The sequence below is a fragment of the Periophthalmus magnuspinnatus genome, chromosome 18 (assembly GCF_009829125.3).
Source record: "Periophthalmus magnuspinnatus isolate fPerMag1 chromosome 18, fPerMag1.2.pri, whole genome shotgun sequence".
Classification (NCBI taxonomy): Eukaryota; Metazoa; Chordata; class Actinopteri; order Gobiiformes; family Gobiidae; genus Periophthalmus; species Periophthalmus magnuspinnatus.
In genome coordinates, this window is record NC_047143.1 from 17,243,655 (window position 1) to 17,268,680 (window position 25,026).

At 37.5% G+C, this 25,026-nt stretch overlaps 1 protein-coding gene across 1 annotated transcript in view; it reads left to right on the top strand.

The window, feature by feature from the left end:
- The first annotated feature begins 671 nt into the window (after nucleotides 1-671).
- Nucleotides 672-25,026, top strand: part of sorcs2 (sortilin-related VPS10 domain containing receptor 2) — a 381,090-nt gene continuing 356,735 nt past the window's right edge. Inside the window, exon 1 of the mRNA XM_055229165.1 lies at nucleotides 672-997. Coding sequence (XP_055085140.1) covers nucleotides 710-997 — 288 coding nt within the window. The 5' untranslated portion in view covers nucleotides 672-709. The remainder of the gene's footprint in view (nucleotides 998-25,026) is intronic.

Sequence of the window (25,026 nt, forward strand, 5' to 3'; positions counted from 1 at the left end):
GTGGTAGGAGCCAATGCCCTGCATTTTAAATTTATATATAGATCTACTTTTATTTTGTATGAAAAGTCTTTTGTTGTAAACCGGATTATTTGTATTTGTGAAAAGATTATTAAGATTATTAATCATTCATAAATCCATTTATTAAAGCAATAATTGCATTTGAAAAACTCAAATTGTGCAATAGTGTGGAATATGTGCTAAACTGAAGACTCCATTGTGCCACTGGGCAAGACACTTCCACATCGCCCAGTCAACATGATGTAATGTAATGTAATACATAAACTATTACTTTTGAACTGTATGACTGCCTATCTCTCCAAAAAGTCTATTGTTTTAGATTTAATTTGTTAATTAACCAATTGCATCTTAGTGCTAAATGTTTGAAATCCTACGAATAAACCTGGGTCATAGTAGTGGATGATGATAAAACCTTTTGAATTGTTATCTCTTTGAGGATTCATTTCATGTTGACAAAACAGCAGGCCTACACGTCATGACCAAAAGAGGGGGCCACTGTGCCGCTCCTGCTTGTTGCTCCACTGTGCCAAGCTCCACACCGAGCTCTCTTCGCTCCTCTCCTCCCTCTCTCCCCTCTCCTCTCACTCAACAACCCATCCGTCTCTCCTCCAGCGCGCAACCAACCCATCGGTGTATACTCCCGACAAGTCTATCCCGCGAAACGAGCGCTTTTCCCGGGGCGCGAACCACCATGGCACTTCTGCGCCTCTCGGAACCTTTTGGGCTCTCCACCGTTCTTTTCCTCCTTCTTCTACTCTCAACGTGGATGGCTCATATCGGACCCGCGCGCTGTCAAGTCGTACGGCGGAGCGATGGAGTGGGTTTATCCGCGGGAAGAGGCGAGGAACACGGATCCCCACGCGTCAGGAGAGCGCTGCCTTGGGAGAAGCAGATGTCTCTTCTCAGCAGCTCCTTCGTGCTCAAGGGAGACGCGACCCACAACCAGGCAATGGTGCACTGGACCGGGGAGAACAGCAGCGTGAGTACCGTCTTGACTTGTCCCGTCACGATCATCGCTTTCTTTGTCACCTTTCCTCTCCTTATTATTGTTCTGTATATCACCCATGGGTGCCGGCACGTGCGTATTTACGGTCACGTGATTTGCATAAAGGAATCTCTGGACGTTCTTCCCCGTGACATCACCCACTGGGGTCAGAGCGTGCGTGTTGTCATTGTTTACCATTGCGTCTCCACGTGTGCACCTGTGCGTAACATGGAAACGCTGATTACGCACCGAAGCGCATGTGGTCATACTTTACCCAAATTGTACCGAGCGCATTAGAATTCATATGGAGTGTGTTCTTGAGCGCGTTCAATAGCAAGTGTCCCGTGCCAAAACTAGCTTTACGCACGGATCGCCATAGCCTGCCACTGTCACACGATGCCTCCTGTTGAAATATTCATTGACTTTTAATGCAGCGCTGCTTTGTTCAGCTCTGTAGGATTGACAAAGATTAAGTTGAACTACTTGGCATGAAGAAACGCGTTGGAAATAACATGATAAGTGAATAGAAATAGTTTTTGGGGTTGGTTTTGAACAAGGAGATGCTTCTTTTGTCTTGCAACAGTCTTTGAAGCAAGCATGATGGACTTGTTTTCCTGGTGCGTATGTGTTTGCATTATTCATCCATTAGTGTAGTCTTACTGCAGCTGTCACATGTGCCAACTGTAGCCCGTGCTCCACATGGTATTGTGGCTTACAGTTAAAATGCAAGGTTTATAAAGTGGTCATCAGTTTGCTGGCTTTTGACGCTAAAGATCAATAAAGTGTCAGTGTTAAGCCTGCTGAAGTAGTGTTTAGCTACACGTTTTAATAAAATGGCACGTCTCTGACTTGCTAAAAATTACCTTAAAAACACAGTGGGGTCTCACCTCCAGATTTGTAACCTGTAACATGGCCTGCTTATTATTAGATAAGTTTAATGCCATACTGTGGAACATTCAATGCAAATCAATGACATCTCCATGGAGGCAAAAAGTTGATCCACCAAAAAAGTTACAGTGCACCTTAAATAAATGTGTTATCTCTTTGTTTTCCAGCTTAATATTAAATGTAACAAAAGCAGCCCAAGAATATAAACAGCCCATTCACTGTGGTGAGACCAGTGTGGTGTCTGGAGGGGAAGTCTCTCCAGGACAAGGCCCGACTCTCACACCCCCAACTTAAAGCGGATGTACCCAATTTTTTTCAGCAGATATATTACAAAAGTGGCTCTTAGGGTCAAGACCAATGTGTGTTGTCTGCATCTAATTGTAAAACATTTTTAATTGTCCATAAACCAGGAAGTATTGCCAGCGGTTCCTGTTAGCAGTGATGGCAAAACTCCTGCCTCTGTAAGTTGTGAAAAAAACACTAAGAAACTCTTGGAATGATTAGGGATATGTTTGAAAAGTGGGAGGAAACTCTGAACAGATAAACAGCTTAAAATAAACTAGGTCTGTTTTTCAAGTTTTTTTTTTATGTCAGTGAAAATCAGGTACTGCTCCTTTAAGAGCCTTTAAAACTATTATGAGCATGTAAAAAAGTTGAAATTTAATTAGTTTAATATGTGTCCAGAACTTGGAAGCTAAGGTCTAAAAATATCTGGTGCAGAGATAACTAGAATGCTTTTAAAGGGACACTATGTAACTTTTCTAGTAGAGGGTATGCCATTTTCCTCTCACAAAAATTTTGGTTTTTACTTCCAAAGAACACTTGATTCGGTGGAGTCGTCTGCTTGTCTCCATGGAGGTTGCTAAGGTTTTCCAGGCAAAACCACAGCATCTCCAACAGTGGAACAGTGGTGGAAGAAGTACTTTGTTAATTAAGTAAAACAATGCTCAAGTAAAAATAAAAGTATCACGTGAAAAAAATCTACTTTAGTAAAAGTGCAGTAGTGTCCATTTAAGTATGTACTTTAAGAGTAAAAAGTTAAAACATTTCATAGTAGTACTGCATATAATGACTCTTTAAAATGTTGTACTAATCTCAATGACTTTACTTCGACTACCTTTCCCAGTTTTGAGATGTATTTTGAGTTATTAATTAAGGGCACTTCTCTTACTTAATTGACTGATAATTCATACATAACTTTTGACTTTTTTAGAACCAGCCTATAAAACACATGACATTTTTTTTACTGCCTAAGCATTTAAATTCCATGTCCGGATCATAAAATTCCTCCAAATGCACTTTTCTCATAATGAATTCCCATGTCAGATTTTCACCTTCCAACCATTAGTCTTCCTCAATCTTAATAAGATGTCTGTCTACCCCCATTAAAGTGCATATGGCAAGTTTTATGCTTTTCAAATGAATACTTTATTTAATGGTAATAGATGTAGTATATGTTAATTTCCATATTAGAGGGACTGTAGTGGGACAGATGTTGACATGGGATCCAGAACATACAAATCTCCAATAGTTTCACATGTGCCACTGAAAAAGGTGAGAACAGACATGTAAACTGGACAGAAATTGCGTGTTTCAACTGTATATAATGACACAGAACATATTTAGGAAAATTTTTAGTTTTCTTCTCTTCTCTTGTTTCCTAAATTTTATATGGCCGGCAGTCGCCCTGTGTTAAGATTCTGCTTTCTGTTTTTGTGTCCTTCAGCAAAACACTTTACCCACCTTAGTACGTGATTTAGTGATAACCACCAGTGTAAGAGGTAAAGAATCAATGAGAGCACCACTAAACTCTGTTAATCTGAGGTAAGAGAAATTTCAGTTTGTTCAAAGTAGCGAGTGAACAATGAGCTTCTTTGTTTCACATGCGTCACTGAAAAGGTGAGGACGAACATGCAAACCGGATAGAAATTGCATGTTTACAACTTTGTATAATCACATAGAACACACTGTTTCCAAAATTTTATATGAATGGCAGTCGCTCTGTTAAGATTAAGATCCTGCTCCCTGTTGTTGTGTCCTTTAGCAAGACAATTTATCCACCTTAACACATCAGAGGTAGGGTGACTAATACTGCGAGATAGGAAGAAAATGACTCCATGTCTATGTTGTATGATCATTGCTTATTGCCACATACAGTAACTTCCTAAAATGTATAATGACTAACTCAATCATACTTTCATGCAGACAGCTTAAGTGGTGCCCTTGGATAGTTAATTTTAAAACTAGTAATGTACTTTGAACGTTGTGATAGGGCAATTGATGGCTTGCGGCATTCCCCATGCAAACAGAGCACTCTCAAAATCAATTTCACTTCAATAATTCCTCTATCATTTATTATAAAAAATGGCTTCTTGTGAGAAAGTCTGTACAGTGGATGTCAAAATTATTAAAGGCCCTCTATGCGATTTTGACCCCCATGTGCTAGAGTGAAACTTGCCCAGTATAGATATAATGTATAAGGAGCTCTTGGTTAAAATCTGTGTGTTGTCTGCATCTAATTAAAAACATTTAATTGTATGGAAATCAGGATGTGCACGTTAGCATGCTAGTTGCTGTTAGCTTTACTGTTGCTCTCGTCTGTGCTCATACACTCCTCATGGTGAATAATTAGGATTCCCGTAAAGTTTAAAATGAAATAGTCCCGTTTTTCAGACTTTAATAATCAGGTACAGCGCCTTTAATGGTTTTGATCTTGTTTATATCTGAAATATTCAAAACTTTTCTGTCGGTCTCAGCGGATTACTCACCACATTAGCAGTTGCTGAAATTACTGTGCATGCTCCATAACCCATTCAGATCAAAGCAAAGTGCTGTTATCTTTCAGTGTACTGCAAAAAATATATCTGCTAGGATTTATGACAGTGTTGAATCCTTGTTTATAGACTTTAACACGGATGTTTATTCCTTTCCAATTAAAAAACATATATTGCTAAAATTACATTTGTGTATATTTTATTCTGTTCAATAACCATGAACAGTGATGGAAGGTAATGGAAAACAGGGACTGTAGTTATGTGGAATTGTTAGGTATCTTTACTTTACTTAAGTACATTTTACAGTGGATACTTTTTACTTCACTACATTTTAGAGCAGTTATCTGTACTTTCTACTCCACTACATTTTTGAACTGGATTGAAAAGTAAAAAGCACTATTTCATATTCAGATTTGAGGTTTGTTTTGTTTTTTTTTGTTTTTTTTTTACCATGTTTGTGGTAACAGCCTGAAGTTTTTGAGTTCAAGCTTGGGCTTTGAGCAAACAAAAATAAATACACAAAATTAATTTGTATAGCTACTGTTGACCAAAATATGTATATTTTTTCAATCAATATCACTACATTAAACACTTAACAATTTAAAGTTTATGTGAAATACTTTTACCTTTTACTGTTAGAGTTCATTTTTAAGCCGGTACTTGAATATTTACTTTTTTCATGTGATACTTTTACTTTTACTTGAGTAACTTTTTACATCTGTTACTGTACTTTTACTTAAGTAACAAAATTGAGTACTTCATCCACCACAGACTACAAATAATTGCAAATTGTGATTAAAAAAAAACAAAAAAACAACCCTAACACCAAAGTCTGATATTAGCACGCGTAATAAGCTTTTTATGGCTGGCACGATCATGTATAAAATGTTCCGCAGTTTGGCTTTTCATTTCCCATCTCAGAATATCTTTCTTCAAACTTCATTTCCATAACCATATTCACACATGCACTCAAGATCCCCACAGACCATGAACTATCCCAAGCTGGTGAAAGAGGAGAGCTGTCCCATTCAGATCCCAGGCTTTGTGTCGTATACTGGCTGTGTCTTCAGAGTAGTTTAGCTGCAGGGAGCTCTCTTCTTTCTGTGTGCTCGATGTGAAAAGGGCCGATTTGAAAAGTGCAACGTCACTGTAGGAGCAAAGTTAGAGCCTGGAAAGCTGAGGTTTGGACTTTTGGTGCTGAGTTGGGAGTTGCAGAAATTCGGGATAAGGTCATAGGAAAGAGTAATGCCGCAGCGTTATATGTCAAGAGTGTTTTACTAAATACTTTGTAAAAATGGCACAAAATCCAATTTGTTCACTACTTAACTGTATATTGTGTTTTAATAGCATTACCTACTGTCCTTATTTTTTGGCAGTTTCAGTGCAAACTAGGTAAATTTGCAGTTAAAAATGCCTAAAAGTGAGTGTGTGCTACCTTCAGTAGTCTCTGCAATTTGCAGTAGTTGGTGACATCACAAAAGACTGCCCTGACTAATCACACTGTTCCTTATACCTCTAGACCCCACCTGTCATCCTCTCTCACTCTTTCCTTTAGCCCATAGGCACCGCCCAGTTTAGCAGCGCTATTTGAGATGTGGTTGTTGGCGGAATTTAGGTGTTTAGTCCCACTTTAATCTTATTATCTGGGGCAGGGTTCCCTCCCAGGCCACAGACATGCATAATCTGTCAAGCGTACCATAAGTCTTTCTCTAGGTCCCCTCCTATTGGGACAAGAAAAATACAAATTTTATGGTGAATACTTCAAGCTGATTGGTTGAAGCATCACAACAGCAAAACAAGCCGAGCAATCAAACTTTTGTTAAATCTTATCTCCTGCATGTTTTTCCACAAACAACATTGTCCATATCAGTGCTAAAACAGATTGAAGTACGTTAGCTCATGTCACCATGTAAGTAGCCTAAATAAAAAATACGGCTTTTAACATTTACCATGAAATGTATTATTCAAACATTTTTACTGTAATCAGTGGAGTAGGTATAATAATTGTCAATAACAGCCATCGTATATGCATAGTTTCTATTCAACACTCTTTTTTTTTATCGTACTTTAACTTATATTACCATGCTGTCATCTGTTTAATCCCTCAATCATCTAAATAGGTTCCAGTGGTCCATGTGGCGTATACTAGTCTGTGTGGTCTAACACTTGTTTGGATAAAGCTCAAAATCATTCTAAAGCTATTCAGGAAAGGTTCATTTCTGGCCTGTAAATGTGACTTTTTCAGTATCAATACCTGCTCAAATGAGTGTCTAGTTCCGATACTAGTTTTAGTATTGATTAGTATCTGTTTTTTTGTTACTTTTGACAACCCTAGCTTCCACAGTAATCTATTCACCCTTGTCTTGCTAAGTGAAACAACAGCAACAATTACTTTCAACTTCTGCATGCATGGGATGAATAATGACTATCCAATGTGCAGCAATGAGAATCAGACAAAACTATAAAAACTATTGATCTCGCCTTTTTGTCCTCCAAGGCTGGTCAATAAAAAACAAGCCTCTTGTGATTAAACCTAGATTTCCACACTAACCACTATGACTCCTCTCCATTCTCTGTCAGTGAAAGATGACCCTGGCAACTCTATCTACCAAAAACAGCTCCTTGTTATATACCGCTTCTACATTTGTCCCCTATCGATTGTGCAGGTGCAGGCTATAATCATACATCGGCATTGCGTTCACACATTTTTTAAATTTGTGCTAGGCCGCAGTAGCCCTAAGTGATTAATGAGAGACGAGAAGGCAGCTGACAGGTCGAACTCCAGGCCCCGCCCCCTACCCCGCAGGGAATTGTGGGTAATTCGTCCCGCCGCCTGCGTTAAGAGCCCTCCTGGGTGCGAATAAGTAAAAGGGAAAAGAACGCTGACCTTAAATCATTCGAAGCTACCGTCTGAAATAGTGTGCAAAAGCTATCTGTCAATATAAGCAGGATAGACGAAAGGATACTAATAAATCAGGCTGTGTTTAGCCTACTGCACAAACACGAATCTATACTGTCGAGCTGAGTGGTATGGAAAAAAAATAGTGATTTTTTTCTCCGATATTTGATCTTCGTCCATCATATCGAAATCATATCTGACCGGTGGGCTTCAGACATAAAGAGCATGTTGTCAGGATCACTACAATTTTTGTTTCATGTTGGTAGGACCAATAATTTCTATAAAAACACATTTAAAGTTTGGTGGTTTTCAGAATGTGATGATGTCATACTCCCAGATCGTGGGCAAGAGACAGATTTCCCTAATGACTGCACTGTATTTTAATAAGTAATATCTAAAAGGTAAATTTACAAATGTTGAACCGGATCGTTTCTGTTTGCGACTAGCCCCCAAGAACTCACTATGTATTGTATTAACTATGATTGGCCTATATAGAATTCCGTGATGTCATCTAAAAGCCAGCAATATTAAGCCAAATGCATCTGCTATCGGCAGACACAGGTTTCAAGTTTCACTCACAAGCTGTGAGAATGTAGTTTTCTTTCTGTAACTTTGACTTTATTATATTATAATGATAAGAAGCACTAGAGGAGAGAAAGAGGAGAAAGGGTAAGGAACTGGATGAGAGTGACAAAGGGGGAAGGAGACACTAGTTTTGACTTAAAACTGGGCAGAAGCCAAAACTTGTGAAACGTGAGGACACATGAGGAGACATAAAGAGACTAGAGAGAGAGCTTTCTATCAATCTTTCGATTTTTGCCACAGCCCTACGATAGTGTATTTATCTATATGACAAGGAAAGTTGCTTATCTGCAGGTTAATTGCCCTTGTTTGTCCTCAGCATACATGAACTCTAATACAATCCTGGACCAATTAACATTACTGATTTCTACTTTTGTAAACTCCCAGTTTGTCATTTTGTAGTATTTTACAGCAGTCTCCTCCTACTCCTACTGCTATGCTACTACATATCTAACATGTAGTGTCACAGCACACAATATGGGCCTGCAATCCTTCAGCTGTTCAGGGAGGGTCCTTAGCAAAAGAAGGTTGAATTCTAACAACTGGATAAAAGTTTTTGTAGTTTTAATGTCAGCCAAACACAAGCAGTTTGATTTCAGCAAAAAATTCAAACTCGCATCAGAACACAGAGGGGACAGTGCCTTATTCAGTTCATATTATAAATCAATGGCCTGTTTGAGCATAATACAGGACAATGCTTCCAACTCCATTCTGCAAACTCTTTTCAACCGCGCCTTCATTGTCAACTACCATCATTTCATTCACTCATAGAACCAGGGTTACTAATCATTACAGTTACAATTTTGCATATGAGGATATATTAGGTTTCCCCCCCTTGTAACCCTTATCTTTTCATTGCCGTTTCTGGTTACCTTGCCAACCCTGCTATCATCCCAGCCAATGCGGTGAGAGGATTATCAGCTAATCTAAACACTGTCTGAATTTAAATGATGTATTTATGGTTATTAATAGGATGCTAGCCTCTATTTGCATACCTGGATGTTCTCTGGCAGTAGACCATAACACAGCAGCAACTAGGGTGAAAGAAGAATGTATTCACTGTTAAGGTTGAAATTAGATTGCCGCTAGATCATGAAATGCAATCCTATTTTGCGTAAGTCTAGCTACATTGTAAACCAAGAAATTACTTTTTTTAATCAATTGTAGTTTCTATTGGCTTGTTTTTGATTAATAACAAGACATAACAATAGAACACAATACATTCTGAGTTGGAGTCTTGACTTAATGTGAATCATATTTGTTCACTTATACTAACTTAGTCCATTTGGGTTGAAGTTGAACAGTTGTTTTCACATGGGGAGCTAGCATTTCTCCTCATGTTTCTGGTCAGTTTTGGTTCGTCCAACACAAAAAAAACAAAAAAACAAAAAGTCTATAGGAGACAATGTCAAAACTTGTCTAACATGGCACCTTGGTTTAAGGCATAGATGTGGAACGTGTTGAAGATTGATGGTGTGTTTGATTTATATATGTCAGTTTAATGATGTGTGGTGAATGCGTGCTGAAGCACTTCATGTGTGGCTCAAAATATAGCTTTTGGATATCTGTCTATGTCATCGAAAACTTATCAGTGTAGTCAACACATCTTATGCATGCACTGTAAAAACAGCAATTTCTACATGAGTTAAATCTAATTAAAATATCTTATGTTAGTAGTTAAACTTTATTAAAAAAAATTGGACAGAAGGTTCAATAGTTGTTGTTTTTTTTATCAAGCAAAAATGGTCTAGGGAGGGATTATTCTTTTTGTTTTTTCTTTGCTTTTGTCTTGAGTTTATATTTTGTGGTTATTTTCTTACTTCATGGACATATGTTTGAATAGTCAAAATTACCTAAAAACAAACAAAACAGAAATCACAATTCATTCATTGAAGGTAAGTTTGTGTATGAAAATGGTAAAACATTCAGATTTCACATTAAGGGTGTGGGTTTTCAAAACTTGCATGGATCTGTGTGTCCCTGGGCAAGACACATCTCCCACATGTGAAATCTTTGTAACAAGAAGTATGTATAAAAAAAACAAAAAACAAAAGGTAACATATACCATTAGCTAAACAAGAAATAGTTTAACTTTACTGTCCCTTGAGGAAAATTTATCTTGGCATCTTAATTCTCTTAATGCTATCTTTATCCAGTTATATTGTCTCATCTAAGCATGTTGGCAGAACCATGGAGACTTGGCAGAAGTTATGGTTGCCCCATTGGAAGACCTTGGGAGACACTGCAGAGATGTGTCTAATTAGGAGTTGCCAGGTGCGTGCTGGCAATAGGACAAAGCAATGTGAAGTTTACCTGGAGACACTGTTCAAGGTTGCTGGCAGGTCGATTGTTGTCTATGTGGTATAACGCTAGGAAAAATTGTCTTAGCTGCAGAGTTACAGATTTTGTAATATGCATAAGTAACAATTACAATATTGGAAAAGTTGATAATTTCCTGATATAATTATATGGGTGACTGACTTTTGACATAAATATTCCAACAGAAAATCATCATCATTTGTATGTTTGGTATTGGTTCTAGAAGTTTGCTTGCCTGACAAATCCAGAATGATATCTCTGTGTATTCTTTTTTTGTTATACAGATTGATATCAGTCTGGTCCTCACACCCTCCGTCCTTTACTAACAACAATGTCACCATTTTGTTTGAATATTCCAACACCATGTAAAACTAGAGTGAGAAAAAACATAAATTTGGGCTTATAGATAAAACATGTGATGTTAAAGGCCCTGTACCTGATTTTTTGCCATGTATTTGAGCATAGTACAGATATTGTATGAGCAGCTCAGAAGGTCAAAATAAGTCAGCTGTCTGCATCTAATTATAAAGTGTTTTATAGTCCAGTAATCAGGAAGTGTGTGTTAGCATGCTAAGTGGTATTAACTTTACACCACACTGGTTTCTGAGATTTTTGAAAGCACTTGTAAACTCATCACTGTGACTAATTAGGAGTTTGAAATGCATAAGGTAAATGAGGAATAACTTTGGACCACTGCAAGCAGAAGTAGTAGTAGTTTTTTAAGACTGTAAAAATCAGGTACAGCCATGAACCATGAACCTTTGTTGAATGTTTTAATGTGGAGTCAACAGAAAAAAAATATGCCATTGACCTTCTGCCTGCCTAGTGTTTGTTCTTCTATTGCAAATTAGCTGCCAATGGACGTTCAAAACAGCCAGTTTTGGCTTCCATGCAGGAATGTAGCACCTAATTTTTGGGCCCTGGGTACGAATCATCTTGATGGGCCCTCATTACATGTTATCTAATGAAGAATGCGCATTACAGACTTTGTGAGGGCCCCCCCCTGCATTGGGCCTTATGTATTCTTTACCCCCCGCCACCCATCCTCTGCTTTCATGCCCTCATCAACATAGCCGGCATTGCCAACACACCCCTCCTTTGTTCTGATGTGAAAATATCCCAGCATGCACCCATTGTCTTCCCAGTATTACAACCACAAACAAGATTTTTTCCCGCTTTCTCCTCTGCTCCATCCCTTGTTGCTCCGCGCTCTTTATCGGCCGGTGCAGTGTTGCCGTCATGGTTGAAAGTTCCCGCTCATGTTGCCGTGGTAACGTGGTGTTGGAATCCTGCCGGGGTCTTCCAGTGGTTTGGTTGATGAGTTGAATTGCGAATGCCCCAGCCTCACCAGAGCTTCTCCCGAGGTCCTGCATATTTCATAGAGCGCTGGTGCAAATATGTGCCAGCAATATCAGACGACGATAATGCTTTAAAAGGACAGAATTCTTCCTGTTTGTTCACATTCTACAGTTTTTAGATGATAAAAGTTCAGGTACAAAAAAGGTGGTCACATTTTGTATAAGAAAGAGAGAGTATATTCTTTGAATGTGGTATTTCATTTCTATAGAAATCTTATGTACATATGATGCATTATTTTGGCTCCTGTTGAATATGTTTTAAACATACTTGTGCATTTGGCCACCTTGACATGTTTAATCTATGATACGTACTTTTTTGAGCTTTTAAACTTGTTATAATGTTGTCTCCTGGCAGAAGCATCCAGATGTGTATTCTGTATTTCTTCCAGTTCTTCCACTTCCCCAAACCTTTGCAACAGTTCGAAGATTGCCTCACTTTTGGACCTGAGACTCTCTTCAAGGCATTTGATTTTAGCATTTGCCTCAGAAAGTTCTTTAACAGGAGCTCGTCTCTCCCCTTTAACTTCTTCTTCAGGCTGAGGTTAGCCTGATTCTTTCTCTTCAGTGTTTCTTCCGAACTTTGCCTTAGATCTTTTTTCTCCATGATGCAGTTGAATTGACTTTTGCCCATCATCTCATTCTTTCTCTGTTTTTGGACATTTCTCCTCCAGAAAATATTTTTTACTTTGCATGGACATGAGCTGCGTTCTGACAGCTTCCCTCTCCCTCTCCGCTTTTCTGAGATTGCGCTCCATAGCTTTATACCACCTCAAAGCGCTGTACAGTAAGCAGTAAAAAGTCTAAAGTTCAATGTAATGTATGGTAATTCATTTTTCATTGCATTTGTGATACATGGACTTAGCACGAGCCACTTAGCATTTTCTAACCATATTCATTTCAGTTGCTCTTTTTATGTTGAAGGACATATTTGAACTATTAGAATCCAATGTTACTTATTGCCTATAGAATAATGTGATTTTTGTTCATCTCTTTTCAAGCCTATATGTTGCATACACAGAAATGTTTTCAGAGGTTCTCACACGTAGCATACATTACTGATAGTGTCAGTGAAAGGTGCAGTTGCCCTGGGAATGTTGCTAGATTCAGAATATCCAATTTACAAAAATAAACAAAAAATATAGTTATTCAACTAGGACTTATGGATATCTTCTTGATGTAGAATCATTCTCTCTCTCTATGTTTTATACAAAGTGATATCAGTCTGGTCCCTACTTACTCCGTCACGCATTGAGCCAGGCCCAAACATGGCTGTGCAATGAGATTTAGTGATTTCAGTGACACATGTGAAATGGAGGAGCTCATTGGTTACCCATCTTTTTGAACAAAATGAAATTTCTCTCACCTTAGATTAACAGATTTTAATGCTTCACTCATTGGTTCTGCAAAGATCCGCCATGTTTTTCGATTTTTTATTTATTTTTTTGTGGGTACATTAAACATGCTACCTCAGGGGTGAGTTTTCATGTGCCAACTGCAGTTAAAAGTTCAGAATTTTGTCCAATATGCGGTATATGAAAAAATTGCGGTATAGGTTTTGTACATATTGGCAAGACTGGCGTTGTGGGGGAGGTGTAATCTGCCCGCAGCTTGTTTCGGGTGCTCTGGAACGACTTTACCTACACAACCCCATGGAGAGAAGAGGGATATGGCCCAGCAGGTTCTTCACACACACTCGTTTAGAGATAGGATCTATTTTCAGATGCTAACATAAGCCAACTGAACAGCACCAGCATGAGCCAGGCTTCCATGCACCAGCTCTGAAATGGGCAGTTGGCGGTGTGCAGTGGGATGGTGTCAAAAATACTCCATTTGGAAATGGAAGTTTATAATATTACATTGTTTTGTGCTATAGTAGTTTAGCGCAATCACTTTGTCCAGAGTGATTGCTGGAGGGCTAGCTGTACTAAGTTGAGAAGTAGGCTATAGTTAATCATTATAATGCATGTATGTTTTTTAGTTGATTTCTTGCTTAAACTCACAAAGACGATGCTATAAGATTTGCCGATACCACATTTATCAACATAACTTAAAGGTACACTATGTAACTTTTATGATGGAGGGCCCAGCACCTATTTGTCCCCATGGAGATATCATTGCTTTGGTTTTAATGTTCCGCAGTATATCGTTAAACTTATCCATCCAGCATTTATTTAGTTTACTGGAGCTTTTATTGCTCAAAATTACCTTGAAAAACATGCATTCTTACTGTGAGTGCATGCGTATCTCCAAAAAGCTGACCTGCTTGTGTCCATTGACATAGATTAGTTTAATCAAATACTATGTGACATTCCAGACAAATCAATAACATATCCATTAGGGTTGTCAAAAATATCGAAAATCAGATACTAATAAATACAAACACAAGTATTGAAACTAGATATTCAAGTACAATTTATTTTCTGTTTCTTGTCCTATTTTTTGTACCAGGTTTATCATTTTTCTTGTGTGTTTCGTTGTCTCCTGTGCATGTTTCTATCTCTATCTCTCCTGTTATATTTTTTTACTGTAAGTTTTTTTTTCCCATAAATAAAATAAATTAAAAAAATGACAAGTACAAGCCCACGGACTACTATACACCTATGGACCACTATGGAACCTATCTAGACGACTGAGGGATTACACAAACTGCATGGCAATATAAAAGAAGGTACTACAATTTAATGTTGAAAGTCACTTTCTATTGTCTAAATAAAGAATATTTTGAATTATCATTGTGCTATAGGAATTGGTATTGATTAGCGAGTCTATTCTTTCATATACTGAAATTGAGTTTGAAATTTTAGTATCATGACAACACAAATCTCCATGGAGACAAGCAATTAGCCTACCCTCCACCAGAAACACTCCATAACATACCTTTAATAAGAATTATAAGTGTATAGCATCCTGTGACCATTTCATAAACCTCTTCATCAGTTACAACATTCCCTCCACAACTTTTATTTCGTCTTACAAACTTATTGATTCACATTTTCATGGCAGATGAAGCCGCAAGCATTTCATCTTTGTACAAACCTTTGCCGCCGTGGGTCCCTACCTGCACAGAACACAATTACCAGACCGGGTTGCATATTAACTGCGCCATAATCACGTCTTTAGTTTGCATGGGGCTCGCAGCAGAGTGCCACTCATCTGCCTTTTGTTTACGCGCCAGACGTGTGGAATCGCCCAACGCCGCTGTTGTGACAAGCTCCGTTCCCGACGCTAATTCAATTTGCTCTCCTCGCGCATTTGTATTCTAACTCGCGGCACACAGCTCGTCTGTCAAATCGAAGGAGGAATGGGCCAGGGAAAACTGAGAAGGAATATATATACCCAAAGAAGAATGAAAGAAAGAAGTGCCGGTTCTAAAATGTTACTACTGCAAAAATAATATCCACTCTGGTTAGAATGGCAGTAATCAGAATTTTAAAGTTGATATACGCCATTTTTATCCATGTACTGTAGTTAAGCAAAATTTGTCTTGCCCCAGGACAGGTAAAAGCAGCTCTTAGGCTGTGTGCTGTCTGCATATTTATCAACCGAGAATCAGGAAGTACTATTTTAGCATGCTAGCTGTTGTTAGCTTTAGCACAGGCTTGTCCAAACTTTTTTGCTCAGCAGGCCAAAATGAATTCGTATTTGCAGTCTGAAGGCCAAACCTGTTAGTGTTTTTCATGCTACAAGTCTGTCTGCAAAAGGTATTTATGATTAAATTGTCTGCTTTTAAATTGCTTTTTAGGAGGATAGATTGCTATGGACTCCCTTTCATCTCCTAAGAGTCTTTTCACTGCAAAATGGAGTCATAATAGATACTTCTTTCAAATTTCAACATCCCTTCCCCTTCACAAGCCAAATTAGAAGACCAAGTTTTGCCCACAGGCCCCACTTTGGGCACCCCAGCTTTAGCACAATAGTAAAACTCCTTCTGGTCTCTGAAAGTTGTAAAAGGCATTGTTCTGTTTTGCAATGTACTAAAGAGTTTGAGAAAGCCAGGAATTCATATAGACTCCTAATACTAAATAACTACTTTCACAGTTTGAAAATCAGATACCGCAGGTTGAAGTTTACAGTCTTAAATTAACAAAAAAAAAAAAAAAAAAAAAAACCTTTTCTGTAAAACAAGAATCCTTACCTCCTTCCTGATGATGTCCAAATCCCTTGATTTCTTATACAGTATAACGTGTATGTCAGTGTCACCTCGGACCTTTGGAGTTGCGTGCCTCAGCAGAAAGTGTCTGCCACAGCGTTTGATCCCACGCCTCTTGGGTCTGCACTGAGTTATTATGGGACAGCTAGTGCATCCATTCACTACAGAAAACACGGAGAGGAGAGAGGGGACGTACACTGCAAAAAAAAAAAAAAAGAAAAAAAAAAAATTCAGAATAAAAACAGTTTTGAGTAGTTTGGACTTTTCGACTCAATAAATACAATCTTAATTTAAATCCACATTGTATAAATCTTTACCAAAAATTGACTACAATAAAGGCATGTCTCTTTTTCATATTGTTTTTTTTTTTTTTACTGAAAACATAGAAAAACATGGTGATATGAGCAGGCTTGCATCTACATAAACCTGACTTATTTATATTTGAGCTGGAGTAAGCCTTCTCTTGCTTGTTTCCATGGAAACGTTGTTCCTTTGGCTATAATTTTCATAATTTTCAACAATATAGAATGAAATGTATCTATCTCCAAGGAGAGTATACTTTCTTTTCATGGAATTTTACAGGTGAAAATGAATATATCACAAAGTTGTGTAGTTTATTTATTTGTTAAAAGCATTTTGAAATCTCTCTCAATATTAAAATGTACATAGAGCATACAAAATTTAGGCAAAGTGAACACATTTCATCACCCCTCCATATTTGTCTTGCAAAATCACTAAATAAAATCTATTTTGGAATATATGGCATGTTGGAGAATAATTTGCCATTGGAATCAACTAAGATAAATCATACTCCACAGACACATTAATTCACATTAATTGGGACAACGGATGGAAATTAGCCTTTGACTGTAATCCGATGTGTACATTTGTGTTGTATCATGTCTCTTCATTAGCATGCATTGTCCCAATCAAATAAACAAATAAATAAATACGTTAATAAATTCAACTAAAAATACCTTGAAAGCGCCCAAAGACTTATCCCAATAAAATCAACTGCTCAAATCAAGAGCAATATTCTGAATTCACAACAATTTATTGTATACTCCATTTTTACAGTGTAGGAAAATGCCAAGTAGAGAGGTAAGGTGTTAGCAGAAAAGAGAGGAGGGAAGACGGATAGCCCCTAGTCTCCTCGGAATAGCGCGTGTAAACAGGAGCAGTGCATCACACAGGTAAATGAGATTCTCCACATGTGCACGCTCCTGGCTCCGTGCACACTCCCAGCTCCGTGCACATGGCCCCCTCTGCAGTGAAGTCGGACAGCTTGTTTGTATGCAAATATCTCGAGTGGTAGACAAGGCGCAAACGTACTCAGGAGGGCCGGGAGAGAGAGGTGAACTGCTCTTAGGCTCGGATGGCTTATTCAAGTGCTAGCTGTTCTAAAAAGACATGTTTGACAATAAATCCATTTACTAAAGTCAATGTGTTACAGTGTGAATCTAGTGTAAACCGGTTGGCCAACATAGCGATTATTTTTGAAGTTATTTGCACTTTGTATGATTACATGTATTAAACATATGTTAAAACTGATGACATGTTTAAAGCAACACTCGTAACTTTTTGGAGAAAGGACACCCCTGCATTATTCAGTTATGTTCTATTATGCAGAACGTACTCTGAGACATATATCTATGCTGGAATATAACAGCCAAAGTAACAGCATTTCCATGGAGACAGGCAGGAGTAGGCGCTCCAAGCCATTTTTAGTGCAATAAAAACAAAAGAAAAACATGCTTTTACAGTAGTCTGATTTCTGGCAAAAAAATTACATGGTTGAGCTTTAAGTTATTTTGACTTTGTATGACTGCATTTATAGTGTTTATTTCTAAAAGTTGATAACATGCACTGCACCATGTTGCTAAGGTAAGCTTTTTTTCAAGTTCATCTTACTTAGGCTAATTTATTTATATTTTGTATACTTTCACATTTGTTGTTTTAAATTGTTAATGTCCATGTTTCCAGAAGCAGGTTTAGTCCAAACTCAGTGTTTGCTAACCGTTTCTGTTTCACAAAGAGAGTTAACCTAAGCCCCTGAGTCAGTCACCGCAGTAATTCACTCCAGAGTTTGCTACTAGAGAGCGCTGACTGGACAGTTCACTTTCCCATTAACAGAAATAGAAACAGATAAAAGTAAGTTTAATGATGCATATTTAACTTTATAATGTTAATGTATTTATTTGTTAAAAGTATTCAAAAGAAACACTCAGTCCATAAATAGATTTTGAAATTTCTCTCAATATTCACATGCACATAGAGCATGCCACATTTATCTTGCAAAATCAACACATTTCATCACGCACCATATTTGTCTTGCAATAAATAAATAAATAAATAAATAAATAAATAAAAGCTATTTTGGACTATATGGCATATTCGAGAATAATATGACAAAACTAAAATAAATGTTACTCCACAGACTTATAAATTTGACTCAGAAATGAAATAGAAATACCTTGAAACCGCCCAAATCTAGACTTATCCCAATTAAATAACTCTACATCAACCACTGAAATCAAGAGCAATTCACAGCAATTTACCTTTATCGTATACTCCATTTTTATAGTGTAGGAAAAAGCCAAGTAGAGAGGTAAGGAGGGGAGATGGATTGTCCTTTCACAGAAATGGGAACAGTTAAAACTACATTTAATGATGCATATTTGACTTTATAAAGTTATATGAATTATTTTTTCTAATTTCATATGTTGTTCTTTCAATTTCTAATTTTGAATACAACACATTTTACTGCTTATGAGAACATCTTAAATTGGTTAGGTCAGGTTTACCAGCTTGAGGTCAAGCAAATAGGTCAGTTACTTGAGTTGTGACCTGAAATGTTGTCATATTTTAATAAATGTTAAAATTAAGAAGAAAAGTTTATGTTACTGCACTCCAAACGCTAAAATATTCCTTAGACCTGAGAATGTACAAAATGATGGCATGTAAAATTATGAGTTTAAACTTGGAAAATAAGATAATGCTGATTTTAAAGTTAAGATAAAATAGAACTTAATGAGCTACAAACGTGCAAGTGTAAAACCATATTTGTGTTTTAATGCATCAAACTAATTATTCCTTAATGTATTGCTTAACATCCCATTTAATATCAGACCTGAATTTAACTTGTCCACAGTTGCATGACTTCATGTCCCTGTAAGATGGTCCTTGAAGCCTCCCCTTGGTTTCCCATGGTAAATCCTTTTTTTCTGGGATCTATTGATTGTGGCTTTTCTCCTCAGCTAAACTCAGTGAACAAATTCTGTTTGATGAATTAAACTCAAGGTTAGTTCAGCCCGCTTTGAGAAACAGGGCTTTTACTTTTGGCAATATGTTGTTTGGCGATATATGGCCAGTAATGCTTTCTCCAACTGGGAGATTGGTAGTTTCCTTGGAATTGTTTGTATGCAATTATTTTACTTTCAAAACAACCTTCGAGGACATTTCAATAGCACCGTACCGCTCTCCATGCACCCAGCCTATTCATTTGATTGTCCCTATTGAAAAAACAAGCTCCTCTGGTTCTTTTTTTCCTCTGCTAATCCGCGTTTATTCTCATTTTTGTGTTTTTATTTGCCCATGAAAACCGGCTTAGCCCCCAAAGCCAAGCACACTGATTTTTGTTTCGGCGCGTGGCAATTGCTCGCTCTCAGGAGACGTCATGCCAAGCCAATTTTGGTAAGCACTCTGGAACAGGTTAGAAACACTCAGCTATGAATAAATAACTGGAATTTTGAAATATAAAAAGTCTAAATACAATGAGCTGGACCAACCCAGTGTGCTTTCAAATAACTTCAACTGAGATGGCAAAAAAAAGTATTGCGATTGTGATTAAATTTACAATATGTTTTAACATCTAATTCAGTTCATAGTACAACAACTGTGAAAAACTCCAGGAGTGTTAATATTTGAGAAAAAATTGAAATATGAACTGATAAGCTAAAGAAGCATCTCATGCATTTCAGAACATGTTTGTAGAAATCTCAACTGCAGGTACAGCAAGATATTTATATAACTCAGATTATAATTTTGTGTCAATGTATTGTCGAACATTCGCCCACTAACCGGAAGTGGTTCAATCCTCTATTAGTGAGCAAGACACTTTATCCACATAACCTATGAATGAAAGTGGTATTAGCATGAGTGATTGGTGATGGAAGCCTCATTTATCTAATAGCAGTCGACGAAAATCCATTGACACCATTTCTGTTACAAAGTGTCCCTCTCTGATGACATTATAAAGCAGATATCGGCCTGACCCTGTTTGCAGTTTACCCGGAGGCGTGCGCAGCGTGGCTAAAGCTAACGGTTACATCAGAAGAGGAAGCCTTTATGTACCAGCTGATGAAAAGCGGAGCATCGCTGATGTAACGTGATGCTAGCTTCCTCCTCAGAGAGTCTGGAGGTCGCGCTCTGTTCCACACTCTGCTCTGGGCACTGTAGGTTTGTTAAAATGGTCTCTCTTTATTGGCTAGTCCATAGAAATATGCAGTCACTGGATTTGAGATTTTGAGAGTTTTGCTCAGAAGCACAGCATCGATAATATGAACTGGACAGGATTTGCACCTCCATCCCTCTTAAGCTAATGTGAATGTTGGAGTTGTAGTACTTATCAAGGTTTATATCCGATATTTGGACCAATATCTTTTTTAAATCAGTAGCTAGGCCCACAAATTTATCTTACATTGAAGTAAAGATCTTTTTAAAAAATAATAAAATGTATTTATCTGGGATATAAAATAATCAGTTACAGGCATACAGTCATATAACACTCACATTTAAATGTTTACTCATTTGTCTGTTCAAAAAGATCAATCTTATGCACTGAGGACATGCGAGCACAAAGAATGGCTATGCCGAAAAAAATATTACTATCAAATATTGATATAGGCAGATAGTGATATTGTCAAAAATCTTATATTGGCCAATACCGAGATTGAAGCCGATATATCCCATACCTAATACTTATTACTTCCTCTAAATAAACCATTGAGAGTAATGTTTGCTTGTGTACTATTTGCTTCCTTATCTTGGCTTGTCCATAGAAATACGAAGTCACCGGATTTTGAAGTTTTTTGTTCAGGGGCACAACTGTATGAACTGGAGAGAGGATTTGCACCTCCAGCACTCTTACATGTGAATCCAGTAGTTGTGATGCTGTGATACCACATATTGCCGCCATTCATGTGGTTTGTGGCACCACATACGACATATGGTGTGTCTCTATAGTATAGCCTATTCATATGTAAAATGTACAGACAATCATTTTCATTAAATGGTAAATCAATCTGGCAACACGCATACAAATATCTAGTAAGTAATATTTTGACATTTTTTGGTGATATTTAATTCATATGTATCGCTTATCACCTCAAACTAAACCTAGATTGGGACTGTTACCATAGCGATTAACAATTTAAAGCAAAATATTATAGCTTTGAATGGTGAAAGGTTAATGAGAACACTACAATTGCTTAGGACCCAAATTTGACCCCTGAGTTGCAAATTGAATAGGCTTATTTTTTGAGCATTCACCTCAAAAATAGGAGTCTAGTTTCCAACATTGTGATTAACATTGATATAGAGATATAGGTACAATGCCTTGGTGGAGGTCTGTACGCATTCTAACTCTGCACAACAGTCCTTCAAAAGGCCATCAAACAAGATTGAAAAAAAAAAAAGATTTTTTTCCAATTTGTCATGGAAACGGTATTTTCCTTTGCCTTTCTCCATAAATCCATTTAATAGAGCTTGCGTTTGCCAACACCCCCGTAACTCCCAGACGGCTTGTACCAATCGGACTTGTTCTAAACCATGTTTTTGCTCTCTGGGTGGGTAAAAAATTGGCATCTGCCCTCTCCACATCCTTCCAATAGCTGCCAGAATTCCTAAATGGTCTTATTCTCATTAAAACTAGCCGATAGGTTGGGTTTATGTGCCATCAGAACATTCAACAATCTCTATAGTTTAAAATTGAGCTGGAATTAATTGTCAGTTGCAGATTTGTTGACCTGGTTCTCATGGTTAACATATCTGTAATTACTGGGCCTATCCACGTGAAACAAAAACTGATATAAAATTCAATGTCTTCTCTGTCAGTATAAATACATAAACGTGAACATTTCAGTTTAAAATAACTTCAGAGTATGAGGGCTGTTATTCAATTCCAAGTATCTAATTGTTGTCAGTTGAAAGCACTTAAAGCCATGAGATTCATATGGAAAGTTGGTGGAGCCAACCCCAAGCAAATAATGATAAGGTTCATCATTTGTAGATCATAAGTTTGAATATTTCTGCCAAAACTGTGACTTGCCCATTGATTTGCATAGGCCCTTGCCCATTTATGTTATGATGTTGTTTCCTCATCAAAAACGTACCTGGAATTGTGTTTTGTTTCATTCACACATGTTTAACACACAAACCCTGTATATTTAGTTCTTCTCTCAAACAGAGAAGTACAGACAGACAAAGGTAATGCAGAAAGTGCTCCACTGTGTTTTTAAACTCCATATACCTTCAGTAGAATCATTTTGATAATTGCAGCTCTGGAATTGGCAGCCAGTGTTGGGCATCTTACTTCAAAAATGTAATTAGTTATAGTTAATTTGCCTAGTAACTAGTTACTTCTCCCAAAAAGAGTTAGTAACTCTTTGGTAGTAGTACTTTTTGGGAGAAGTAACTAGTTACTAGGCAAAGTAACTGTGCCATTACTTATTATGTTAAAACAATAAAAACACAACAGATGTGAACCTTTAACATTTATTTCACTTTAACAGATTGCATTTGTTTACAAGTAAATTATAGAATGTATCAAAAATTATATATATATATAGTCATTTGATGTCACACAATTCAGACAATTGAACTTCAAGTATTTTATTCATTAAAATAAACAATAACAATAAAGTGCTTTTCAGTAATACTGAAAAAATGCATTACCATGTTTTGCAAAACTAAGGCATTCAAATGTAAACCATGTAAAATAATACAAAACCTTTAAGCTTCTCTGGCCACACACTGTAATTCTCTGTCCAGTATTCAAATATTAATCACTCTTATTTCAACATAAACTGAACTTTATCCAACTCTTGAAAATTCATTAAAAGATTCACACAATCCGAATCTATTCCTTTATTTATCGATCTATCCATCCTAACGATTGAACCAGTGGTTTTATCTTAGGAGCAGAATCTTTCAAACCTCTGATCTGAGCCTGTTCCTCTTTGGAGAGAACACAGTCACGTTTCTGATCAAAACACAACTCGGACCCAATCAGCTGTCAATGCACTTGTGGACAGGACATAATTTCCCATCATGCATTAAGCATTTGTAGTCCATGCAGGCGGCTGCAGTCGGTGGAGAGCTGCTGCGCTCGCCTTGCTCAAAAACGTCCCGTTACCGGTGCACAGGTTACGTCAGAGCAAGTCGGTGGCATCTTGGACACAAAACTAACCAGCATGCACCGTGCAGCAATCGACGGCAATCGTATCTGCGCCCGCCTCATCTCAAACAAGCCTTTTATCTCACCCCTAGCCTCCTGCTCTGATCAAAAGCAGAGTGAACTCAATTAAAAGTAATGCGCCACATTTTATTGTCAGTAACGGTAACAGCGTTGGGATGCTGGAAAAAGTAATTAGTTAGATTACTTCGTTAGTGAAAAAATAACGCAGTTAGGAACGCCGTTATAGTTTAACTCAGTTATTACCAACACTGTTGGCAACAGATTAATAATAAAGGATTACTCATGTGTGAATGCAACAAAACACAACTCCATGTATGTTTTTGAGGAGGTAATAACATTACAACATGACTTAAAGTTCACAAGAATCAATTTTGTGTAATATAGGACCTTTAAATATTTCATAGCAAATTACAATGTCTGTGTAATCCCTCAGTTGTCCAGGTCTGATATATAGTAAAAGCCAAAGTTAAATCTATCAACTGGACAAAAAGTTGCAAGATTGGATGCTTGGTTGAGCAGCAAAACATCTTCACTTCTACAACATTTTGTCCAGTTTAACTTTAACTTTTACTAAGCAAAGTACAATGTAATCAATAGGAAAAAACGTCTTTTGCCCCCATCTGGGAGTATGACATCATCACATTCTAAAATCTAAAAAACACACACCACTGGAAGAACCAAAAAAAAACTAGCAGTGTGAACTTGAACCTGGTGGAGTATAAAGGCGGATAATTACGGTAGACAAGCTGTTGTTTTAGCGAGCTACTGTTAGTCCTTGAAGGTCTCTCAAATTAATTACGCTTAGCAACACAGGCGCGCCGCAGAGTTCCAGCGCGGAGAAATGCAGCTGCGAAGATATTTAACAGCAATTTGTTTTGAAGTAATGACTTAGCTCAAGGCTGAGAGGGGGATGAGTCAGGCCTGAGACAAATGGAGCTGGATAGGAGCTAGGTTAATGTTTCATAGTAGTACTTGATGCTGACACATTGTTGTAGAATTGCAGTTTTGACGAGAGTGTACAAAAATGACTGTACTTCATACTGGCAGTGTTTCCATGCACGTCATAAAATCTGATCGTTATCAAATTTTTGGAGTTATATTATTGAAAATTATGTAAACAGCAAAATCTGATGTGAGTAATCTGATTTTTTGGCAGTGTGATTTCAGCTCCTACAGACGAATGCTGCCGTTGTGTCCTTGGGCAAGACACTTAACCCCCCTCGCCTCCAGTGTGTACGTACACTGGTGTGTGAATGTGTGTGTGTGAATGATGTAAAGCGTGGTTGCTTGATGAAAAGTGGTTCCTTGATGTAAAGTGCCTTGAGTGCCTTGAAGGTGCAAAAGCGCTATGTGACAATTTGCCATTTACCATTTTCTGACTTAATTTGACTATACTATTAAACCACTTAAAAAAGACAAAAAGACTGTTCACCAATGAGTGCCTTATTTTGTTTTAAAATTACTTTTAGTTTTTGTTTTAGAATTGATTTGGGCATCGACCTCTCACACACTGAAGACTTGTCCTCTTGCCCTGAGCAGTCTAAATGAGGCTAAAACCAACCAAGTAAGCTTCTAA